The sequence below is a fragment of the Tamandua tetradactyla genome, chromosome 9, assembly GCF_023851605.1.
Source record: "Tamandua tetradactyla isolate mTamTet1 chromosome 9, mTamTet1.pri, whole genome shotgun sequence".
In the NCBI taxonomy this organism is placed as follows: Eukaryota; Metazoa; Chordata; class Mammalia; order Pilosa; family Myrmecophagidae; genus Tamandua; species Tamandua tetradactyla.
Genome location: NC_135335.1, coordinates 3249745 through 3261225, shown reverse-complemented (window position 1 = coordinate 3261225; position 11481 = coordinate 3249745). Strand labels below are relative to the sequence as shown.

The following is an 11481-nucleotide window of genomic DNA, read 5'->3' as shown; positions in this document are numbered from 1 at the left end:
GCTATCCGCGGGCCGGGAAGGGGTCGAGGCGGAAGTGCCCGCGCCGCGGCTGTCAGCCTGGCTTGTAGGACAGACAGAGGGACCCACCGTGCGACTGCAGCCAGGATGGGCCGGAAGGTGACCGTGGCCACTTGCGCCCTCAACCAGTGGGCCCTGGATTTCGAAGGCAATTTGCAAAGGATTTTAAAGAGTGAGTCTGGGGGCGGCGGTGGGGTGGGGACCTCACGTCCGCTCTGGCCGGCTGGAGATTGCCAGGGACTCACCCGCAGCCGTGCCCCGGAGCAGCTCACCGCCGCGGGCGTGGGGACAGAGACGATAAGGGCTAATCGCTACGCCCGGGGTAAGGGACGGGGCGCTCCTCGGGGAGGGGTGGGGCAGTGGCTGGGGACACGTGGCTAAGTGCAGCTCTCGTGAGAAGACCCTGGGCGTGCAGGCCGAGGGGCGCACCTGTCCTCCCGCGGCTCTGCGGCCCCGCGTGGCATGGCCAAGGCTGAGCTCTCCATCAAGAGGTGTCAGGGGGCGGGATGGCCAGCCGCCGGCTGGAGGGGTGAGGCATGGGAGAAATGTGCCCCAAAGAGGGGGTAGAATAAGGGGTGAGCCCCAGGGCTTAAAGCATAGTCCCGTGGGCTGGCCAGACAGTGTTCCTTTCAAACCCGCTCACTTTGAGTGGGAAGGTCACCCTGTTCATACTTCCCTCCTCCATGGGGGCTGCCCCGGGCAAACCCCCCCGGTTGGGTTGTGGCCACTTCTGTAGCCTCTTACTGAGCCCATGCCCCAGGGATGTTTGCCAGGAATAGTGAAAACAGTGCTGGGAGTAACCACACTAATCCACCATGGACCTTGGCCCTCCTTTACTCACTTATTTATTCATTTATTTATTTACATGTAATTGATATTTTTATTGCTGTATAGGATTCCACGTTATGACTATATTACAATGTCTGTTGACAATAAATGTTTTATATGAATGATTTTTTTGTCAGCAGGCCTCTTGCTGAACCCAGTAAGATGAGTTTTTTTTAATTTAAAAATTTTTTTTAAATATAGCAACAAACACAAGCATCTTAACTTATGATCATTCCATTCTACATATATAATCAGTAATTCACGATATTATCACATAGTTGGATATTCATCATCATGATCATTTCTTAGAACATTTGCATCAACTCAGAAAAATAAATAAAAAGACAACAGAAAAAAATTCATACATACCATCCCCCTTACCTCTCCCTTTCGTTGATCACTAGCATTTCAATCTAAATTTATTTTAACATTTGTTCCCCCTATTATTTATTTTTATTACATATGTTCTACTCATCTGTGGATAAGGTAGATAAAAGGAGCATCAGACACAAGGTTTTCACAATCACACAGTCACGTTGTGACAGCTGTATCATTATACAATCATCTTCAAGAAACACCTCCTTTATTTTTTAAAAATTTTAAATCAGCCTGTTTTCATCTTATCTGAGAGCAGAGAAAATTTAATTTGAGGGGAAGAGAGGAGGTCTCAGCCGGCCTCTCTGGCTAGCCTGCATATGAAGTTCTTGCTCAAACTCATCTAGCCAGCTGGGTTTGCTGCAGGGCTGCCCATGGGGCTGGAATTCTTGAGGACGCTGGTATCTCCTCAAGCTCTGCCTTCTCAAGGCAGAAGGGCCTGCTCCTGCTTGTGAGTAAACCACTATGGTGTCTCCCTCCTCCCGTCCCCCTCCTTGCCCTCCTCTCCCTCCTCGCCCCCCTTCCCCTCTTCCTCCTCTCACTCCTTTCCCTCCCACTCCTTTCCCTCCTACCTCCCCACTTCTCCTCCCTTCTTCATCTCCCCCTCCTCCCCTTCGCTCCTCCTCCTTCGTGGTGCTGAAGGTCAGCCCTGTCAAGTGCAGTCCCTGTTTCTCATTTCCTGGAAAAATAAGCAGAGTCTGGGATATTCTGTCCTTTGCTGCCAGGCTGTCAGGGGCTCAGGGATGGTGGAGGGTTCTTATTTGTGAATTTCGTATTGTATCTGCAGGTGTTTTATCTGCCTTTGAACATGTTGTAGGTGCTGAAACTATGCTCTTTTCTTTCTTCTCTATACACTTAGGCATTGAAATTGCCAAAAGTAAAGGAGCAAAGTACAGGCTTGGACCAGAACTGGAAATATGGTGAGGAGAGACCCACCCATAAGCCGGGGTTGCCTGAGCTCACGGCCTGGGGGTGCAGGAGGAGCGTCTGTGCCAGCAGGCCCCAGCTGAAAGGACATGGAGGTGCCAGGCCTATATCAGCAATCCATGCACAGGCCTGGATAGCTTGTTTCTTTTGGATGCCCTTATAAATCAGGGGGATTTTTGCCACATTAAAGGTTAAAAAAAAATCCAAGGGTAGACACTTCCTTACAAGTGACAGAATTTTTCATAACAACTTAAAATGAGAGGAAAGGACACGGACCAATGTTTATTAATTTCCTGTAAAGTGTATAACTTTGGTTCTAACTCTGGCTGCACAACAGACTGGCCAGGGAGGCTTTTGAGAAATGCCAGTGTCTGAGCCTCACCCCCAGAAATCCGGATTCGGTTGGTCGGAAACCCTTATGCCTCCCCTGGGTTGGGGCGTGTGGCCTCACAGCCTGCTCTGTTCCCACAGTGGCTATGGATGCTGGGACCATTATTACGAGTCAGACACCCTCTTGCATTCGCTTCAAGTCTTGGCTGCACTTTTGGAATCTCCTGTCACTCAGGACATCATCTGCGATGTGGGGATGTAAGTGCCAAGGTGGGCAAGCTCAGAAAGAAAGGGAGTCTGGGACCTGTGTTCATGGACATGGCATCTCTGTGTGTCCAAGGACCTCAGATATCCAAGTGTCCAGACATGATATCCGAGTCTTGAAGGTCATCACATATCCACAAGTCTAAGGTTGTCACATGTCCAAGGGTCTAAGGACCTCACGTACCCTCGTGTCCTAGGACATCACATGTCCAAGTGTCCAAGGTCATCGCATGTCCAAGTGTCCAAGCTCATCATATATCCTGGTCTCCAAGGACCTCATATATTCAGCTGTCCAAGGTCGTCACATGTCCAAGTGTCCAAACCTCACATATCCCAAGTATCCAAGGTTGTCACATATCCTAGTGTCCACATCTCACATAGCCAAGTGTCCAAGGTCATCACATGTCCTAGTGTCCAAGGGCTTCACATAGCCAAGTGTCCAGGGCCATAAAAACACCATCCTAAATTCAGGGATGAGTAATTTGCAAATTTGAAAGTTGTAATATTCATATGTTGAAAAGCAGACTTGTTCCCAACCCAGCCCTGCAGCCCTCCCGCCCCCCCCAGCCCCACCAGGCAGCTCCTGGAAGCGATTTCTGCGCGTTCTTCCAGCGAGCTCCTTGCACACGTGAACACCCTGTGCACAAACGGGGTCAGGGTCTGCACATCATGCATTTCTTACTTCCATGGGCTTCCCGGTGCGTGTTCCTTGTCCCTCCACGCGTGCCCCCTGTGGGAGGAGGAGGGCTGTGCCGTGGTGCTCTCTTGGGGACGCTGTGACGTGCTAGCGACACATTTAAGCTGTTTCTATTTACATCGCACATTGTCTTAAAGTCTCATTTCCGGATACAAATAGGACCATTTTTGCTGTCTTTTTCTTAGCATTTGCCTTGCATATATATATATATATGAATATATATATATTCTACCTCTTTACTTCACTATATGGGAACCTTTTGTTTAATGGGGTCTCTTTTAAGCAGCCTATAGATGTGGTTTTTAATCTAATTTGTTCACATGTGCTATGATTATTGATCTGTGGACTCATTCTTGACTTTTTATGTTTTCGCATGGGCAGGCACTGGGAAATGAACCCAGGTCTCCAGCATGGCAGGCGAGAACTCTGCCACTGAGCCACCGTGGCCCGCCCTATTCTTGACATTTTATTGAGTTTCCTAGTCACATATTTTCTTACTTTTTGTTCCTTTCTTTTTTTGGACTTTGTTTCCTTCATCTCACTTTCTTCCCTGTGCTGGCTCTGAATTTATAATCCTCTTTTAGGATTAGTGTTAACAATCATAAATGAAGAAACGTATTTTAAATAAAGTCTTGTGTTGATATGGATCTGTAAGCTCCACTGAAGAAAGCACGATGTCTTTGCTATCTCCCATCTATAACTGTCTTCCACCCTATCCCCAGAAAGAATGCACCAGGGTTGGAAATTGTACTGTCAGTGCTGATCAACCTGGGAGCACTGGCTTTTCCAAAGAAAACTAAAGGAATATCTTTGAATGAAGAATAATTAAAAGAAGCCCAAATGATCTTATTTTAATTTGTTGTCACTACTTGTGGAATTGAACGTTTTTTTCTGCCCGTTGGTTATTTGTAGCTCGGTTTTGGGTTTTCTTACTCTTTTGCCTACTCTTGAAGCGTCTGTGTCTAATTTATTTTAAGATTTCTTTGTATATGAAAGATAGCAACCTGTTCCCATGCACGAGAAGACTGTGTTCCTTGTATACTGTTTGCTATTTCATTTTGAGGGGTGTGATGATGTATTTATTTAGTTAGTCCGTTAGATTTTATTTTTAGAGCCGTTTTGGGTTGACGGAGGAATCCTGCTGAAAGGGCGGAGAGTTTTCCTGTTCCCCAGCCTTCCCCAGCTCAGTTTCCCCTATTTGAACACCTTACACTAGTGTGGTACATTCATTACGATTGCTGAGCAGAGACCAACGTGGGATGACCACCCCAGGTCCACGGCAGACACTTGGGGTCCCTCTTTGCGTGCTCAGATTCTGTGGGTTGGTTGACAAGTGCGGGACTGGTGCACCCACCGTTGTTCACCGCCCTAAAAGCGCCCCTGGCTCATCCCCCCCCCCCCCCCCCCCGGCCACCACTCACCTCTTCACTCTCTGCTTAGTTATGCCCTTTCGGGGCTGTCATATAGTTGGGATCCTGTAATCTGCAGCTTTTTCAGTTGTTCATTTTTTTTAAGCATTACATTTTTTTCCACGTGGCCAAAGCTTCCAATGGTTTGCCTTTGTTTATTTGCTTGTTTCAGTTTTTGTCATCCATTTAGGGGTCTTTGTTTTATTTTAAAAACATAATGTCTTCTTTGAGCCATTGAAAATGCCTTTTGGTTTGGTTTGAGGGAGGAATAGAGACAATAATTAGAATAACCGTGCAAGCAGTTCCCCTCCAGCTGGCGTGCCGCATCCCCACCGCTGCTCCCCTGCACATTAGTCCCCGTTTTAGGATGGAGAGCCAAGGCCAGGGGCCTTGAAGGCCGAGGTGACTTTTGAACCCTGGAAGTCTGACTTGAAAGCCTGTGCTACTAACAACTTGGTTTTATTTCCCCAAAGCCTGGTTGCCCAGTTCACAGCTGACCACCTCGTTGGGCATTTATTTCCTGTCTTCACTCACTTTTATTTAATGCTCCATCCTCCGAGTTCAGCTTTGCGTAGGCTGAGGACAGACGCGGCCCCAGCTCAGCCAGGCGCTGCCCCGTGCTCGTGGGGTGCCCTCGGCCGAGCTGCTGGTCTCTCCGGCGTGAGGGGAGGACCCCAGGCTCTCAGGGGTGAAGGGAGCCCCCAGCACGAGGCCCGTCCTGAGACACAGTGGACACCGAGCTGCCGGTCGATTCCACGAGATCCTCCTGCTGCTGTGCCCTGGGTCCAAGGGCGTGTGGCCAGGACTCTGGGTTCCAGGGGGACCCGAGAGCCAGCAGCGTGTGCAGAATTGGCAGGCTCAGGTTCTGCTCCAAGGCTTGGGGAGCAAGGGGAGGTGATGGCGCGGCAGAGGCATGAGCCAGGCTGGGGTGCGTGGGGCCTGGGCGTGGAGCTGTCCGCAGGGAGACGGTGGACTCTGAGATGGGAATGCCTCTGCCTGTCCTGGACACACCGCTTCGGGGGTGGGGTGTTGGCCCTGGGTGGGGGGCTTTGGGGCTCTCGGTGCATTTTGATTTTAGAAAGCTACAGAAAAGCCTCGTGGCTTCTCCTAAAGGGTCTGAGGATGGTCCGTATTACAAACAAGGCATGATTTCCAGAGCCACAGGGCTCTCCTCCCGCCGGCGTGTTTTCACGTTGGAAGAAGGCAGCCCCTGAACCCCTTTTCTTCTGCAGGCCTGTGATGCACAGAAACGTCCGCTACAACTGCAGGGTCATCTTTCTCAACAGGTGGGTCAGCTCCCGTGCTCCCGTCCGGCCCGGGGGCCCCGCTGGGGCTGTGGGGCCTTGTCCTGGGGTCCTGCTAACGTCGGTTCCTGGGGGCCAAGGGCCAGGTGGCTTCTCCTGGAAGCACCTAGGCTCTATTGAGGGCAGCTGCGTCACGTGATTCAGGTGCCATCACTTCCCGCAGCCTCTGACCCCACCCCGTGGGCACCTTGGGCATTAGAAAGAGGGAGACCCAGGGGCAGCCCCCTGGCGCCTGACCCTGGCCTGGGTATGGGAGAGCTTGTAACGTGCTCCTGGGAGACCCTGGGTGTGAGTTGTCAGCAACCGGGGATGGGAGCAGCCTTGGGGACCGGCTTTCCAGACCTGAAACTGGAGCCCAGAGAGGGAAGGCGATTTGTCCTGAGCCGGTCCTTGAGCCAGCTCTGTGTCCAGCCAGCCCTTCAGTGCGGTAACCTGCCGCGGTGGCTCCTTTTTGGGGAGGGTGGCATGCCAGCAGCCTGTTCCCTGCCTGTAGGAGGATTTTGCTCATCAGACCCAAGATGGCCTTGGCCAACGAAGGCAACTACCACGAGCTGCGCTGGTTTACACCGTGGGCCAGGGTCCGGTGAGTCAGGGGTGGGCATCCGGTGAGTCAGGGGCGGGGGTCCGGGGAGTCAGGGGCAGGGGTCCAGTGAATCAGGGGTGGGGGTCCAGTGAGTCAGGAGTGCTGGGCGAGCTTGGGTGCTATTCACAAACCCCCCCTTGGTAACGCTCTCAGGCCTCATGAGTGACCACCAATCATGCTAAGTGCTGTGCTACTTACATCCTGAGTGAGTCTGTGTATCAGGGTTTTTCAGCCTCTTGGCACCATTGATTATGGACCCAGATAATTCTTTGTTGTGGGTGTCCCGTGCAGCAAGGCCCTGGCTCCTGCCTCCTAAATACCAGTAGCAACCCCCAACCCAATTGTAACCACCAGAAAGACCTCCAGACGTCGCCACACGCCCCTTGGGAACCCAGTTGTCCTGGTTAAAAATTACTCTCCAATCTTGGTGCCTTCATTACCCCATTTATTTATTTATCCTCATGCTATTGTGAAGGCAAGCTTCAACATCATGTTCTTAAATGGTGAGTATTTTCCTGTAGGTGAACTTTTTATTTCTGTTCGTTGCATTTGTGACCAACCACCTTATTAAAGGCTCTCACCACGTCTAATTATTTTTCCTGCTGATTTTTTCCGTTTTTTATTCCAAATAGAAAGTTATCATGTGCAACTCATTTTACTTCTGTCTTTCTAATATCTACACCTCTCATTTCATTTCCTTAATGACTTTCATTGGCCTGCATTTTTCCAGGACAGCCTTAAATCAGAGCCTTGCATCATGGGCATATTTGTCTTGTTCTGATTTACAGGGAAAATTCTTCATGTTTCTGCATTCCGTTTCAGATTTACATCCATTTTTGGTTATTGTTACTTTTTAAAAAATTACCTGAGAACCATTGTTTAATTTATCAAATGTCTTTTCAGCATATGTTAAGGTAAGCAGAGCTCTTCTTTCTAACAATCTATATGAGATGCTTGTCTGTCCAGAATAAACTCCAAAGGATATGGTATATTCAATTTTGTTTCAATATACTCATACTTAAAGGATTTTTGCCCTCTTTTCCAGATTTATAGATCAGTATTATGCCAATTTGTTAAAATATACTGAGGTGAAATAAAGAAATTTAGTAATAACTACAGAACTTTTAGTTCACCAGAGAGAGGCAGTAACTCTTACTTTGTATGTACCTGATAAAATAACTTCAAAATTGATAGTTCTATTAGGAATAATGGACAAATCCACCATCATGATGGGAATTTCAGTACAACTGAAGTTTCACTAACCTATACATCAATGCATCATTAATGATTTATAACATTGCGGAAGGTAATTTATAAGCTTGATCTGTTGGAGTATAAAAACCACTGTATCCCCAGCTAGGAAAGCACATGTTTTCTGCTCAAGCACACATTGAATGTTTATGAAACATGGCCTCCTATTCCATTCTGCAACGTCTCTGTGACCTTTGAAGGATTATTTTCAGATATCCACATTCCGTGACCACAGTGTTATTTATTAGACGTGCATAACAAAATGGTAATGAGAAAATCTCTGTATGTTTAGAAATTATAAAGTCATAACTTTCAATAGCTTGTGGTTCAAAGGAGAAAGCAATAGCATTAAAAACTATATAGAGTAAAATGATAAAAACAGCAGATGGCATATCGCATGAAATATGTAGCCTTAAATGTGACATTAGAAATGAAGGAAGACTCAAGGTTATCGAGCCATATGTCTGTCTCAAGAAATAAGAATAAAAACTGAAGAACAAACCCTGAGAAAATAGAAAAAAATAGTAAAGCTAAGAGAAAACATTAATAAACTTAAGAAATAAGCTTATGTTAAAAGTATGAGTCAAAAACTGATTTTCTGAAAAGGCTACAAAATAGACAAAACTCTGGCAAGCTCTTGAGAAAAAGGAAACATATATAAATAATGTTAGGGATGGAAAACGGACAACCCGACAGAGGCTACAGATATTTAAGTTGGCAAAAATAGGCAATAAGCTGCTACATGCCAATACATTGGAAGATTTAGATGAAATGGGTACTTTCCTTAAAAAAATACAACTGGCGAAAGTGAGTAAAGAATAGAGAACTGGAGTCAGCTCATAGCTGTTAAAGAAATGAAATTGTTTTTCACAAATCAGCCTCCCAAACACCAGACCCAGAATGGCGTATAGGCAAATTCTACCTATTCAAGAAACTATTCAAGAAACTGCTAGTTCTGAACTTCCAGTAACTCATTCAGAGAAGAAAAAAATGAAGAAACACCCCCCAACACGTGTTTTGAGATAATAATGCTGATGTCAAAACTAAATAAAGGCAGTACAAGATTGGAAATTTTCAGGCCTGGCTCACTCATGAAAAGAAATGTGAAAATTCTAAACATAGCAGGAAGAACCTATATCCATATATATATATATATTGCATCTGACCAAATTGGGTTTAACCCAGTAATACAGTGCTGCTGTAATGTTAGAAAATTAATTAATTTTTTCACAGTGGAAGATTAAACGAGAAAGTACACAATCTTTGTAAATGTGGAAAAAATCCATTCATGATTAAAAAAAAACATACAAATTCGTAGCAAAGGAGGAATGGAAAGGGCATCCCTTCCTCAGAGCGCTCAGAACAGTTACCAGTTAAATGTTGGAAGCTTTACAATTAAGATCAAGGAGAAGAGAAGAATGCTTCCTCTCACCACTATCGCTTAAGCAAAGCCACCGTAACAATGGGAGATGAACAAGATAAGTGCAGAAAACACGGAAGAATAGTTAGATAAAGTAAAGTAGTTAAAGATAAATTTTATCAAGGTTGCTGATTGCAAAAGCAATCAGTAAAAGTGAATTGCATTTTGCTTGCCAGCCAACTTCAGTTAGAAAATATGATTTTAAGGACACCTCCTATTACAGCAGCAAAGAAAAAAAAAAGTTTATAATAAACATCACGAAAGATGTGCAAACCCTTCATGGGAAGAAAACACATGGGAGTGTACTGACTCGCCGGCAGGACTACCCGAATAAATGGAGATATCCTACACCCGTGAAAAAAAGATGCGATCCAGCAGAAGCATCCTGCTCCCCACCCCCGGTTGAGCTGTAGATTCAGTGCAGCTCCAGAATCTGCACTGGGCTTTTAATGGAACTCAACAGACTGATTCTAGCACTGCTGTGAAGCAACGAGAGACGGAGAACAGAATACCCTTGAAGATTACCCCAGTGTGGGAACTGGGGGCGCCTCCTGCCCCCACAGTGTCTAAACTGTGAAGTGACAGCAGTTAAGCTAGAGAGCTGCTGATGCAGATGGAGCAACGGCTCTAGAGGAGAGCCTGGAAATCAACTCTTGGTGTCCCTCGATCCGTGACACGTTGTATGTCGTCAAGACGTTGCACAGACTGCCCCATCGGTGAGTCCTATGGAGAGAAGCACAGTTGAGTTCCTACCTGTGACAGTTTGAATTATGGCCCCGTAAAGACATATTCCAGCTCCAACCCTCCCACAGTGGACTCATTTGTAGATAGGAGCTCTAAAGATCTTAAGTTGAGGCTAAGCGGAATCGAGATGGGCCTTAGCCAGCCTGAGTCCTTGCAATTTGGACGTGGTTGTGGAGGTCAAAGAGGAGACAGAAGATATGTGCCGTGCAAGTCTATTTACGTCAAGTTAAAAAGCATCCAAACCAAACAATAGGATGTTTAAGGAAGGCTACGTTGGGGGCAAAGATACAAAGAAAACAAAGGAATAATTGAAGAAAAACTCAAAATTCAGCACGGTGGATATTTGTGAAGAATGGCGGGCACCTGTGTGTCCTTCAACATTGTTTTAAAATCAGGCGTGTGTGTTTTTGTACTTTTTGTATTAATATATTCCACAATAAAAATACTTTGAAAAGGATGGCCACATCCAGCCTGATTTTGTTTTTTTCTTTTGTAGGTGTCCTGCTTTGTCTGCTCAGATGCCTATAGGATTTTCCTTTTATCCTGGAGATTCAGTATCTTCAATACATGGCTTGATGTGTCTCTTCTTTTTCATAATTTATTGTGAGATGTTTCGACTTTACCTTCAGGTCTTTTTATTTTAGGCAAGTTTTCTTTTTTTCTGTTTTCAGAGAGACTTTTGTTCTATCCTTCAGGAACCTTGGTTCTTGGCATGTTACATCTCTGTTGTCGGTTTTCCATATCTATCATCTCTTAACCATTTGTTCCTTCTCATCTACTTGTGTTTTCTTTTGTGTTCCTGGGCCCCTAAGGGTCTCCTCTCTGCAGCTTTTTGCTGGTTTGGGTCTGCAAAGTTATTTTCTTAATATGTCTCTTTTGTATCTCCTTCTATTGTTTGTCTTTTCTTTGAGGTCTTTTATCAGTTCACCTCATCTCTAATCTCTTGGAGAGTCAAAACATCTAGTACTTCATTTTCCTTGTTTTTCTCCATTTGTAATTTGCATGCAGATGTAGTTCTCCTGGAATCCTTTCAGACTGTCCCTCATTTAATTAGCCTATAGAGGGCGCCACAGTGGATATGGAGCTTAAATTTTTGTTCTGTTATAAAAAGCAGAGACTTTTAGGCTCTGGCAGCTGGTTCAAAAAAAGGCAACGATGTGCCTTCTTTAGAAACGGGACATCACAGGTCGCAGGTGTATTATTCCAGGATCTCTTAGAAATGAGAATAAGACCCACCCAATCTAAGCGCTCTGTGATTGGCACGGGAACACTGGGCAATGGGGGCTCCCAGAGGCAGAGCTACTTTCAGGTGGCACAATCAAAAATGACAT

The 11481-nt window shown here is 46.1% G+C and overlaps 1 protein-coding gene across 2 annotated transcripts in view; it reads left to right on the top strand.

Annotated features, from left to right (window-relative positions):
• The window catches only part of NADSYN1 (NAD synthetase 1), a 54933-nt gene continuing 43452 nt past the window's right edge, over positions 1–11481 (top strand). The window contains exons 1-5 of one of the 2 annotated variants that reach the window (XM_077115398.1): positions 1–190; positions 2081–2141; positions 2620–2736; positions 6081–6134; positions 6646–6735. In XM_077115398.1, the coding sequence (XP_076971513.1) occupies positions 106–190; positions 2081–2141; positions 2620–2736; positions 6081–6134; positions 6646–6735 (407 nt within the window). In that variant the 5' untranslated portion in view covers positions 1–105. Of the gene's footprint in view, positions 191–2080; positions 2142–2619; positions 2749–6080; positions 6135–6645; positions 6736–11481 lie in introns of those variants that run through there. The other variant, XM_077115399.1, reaches the window with a different exon arrangement.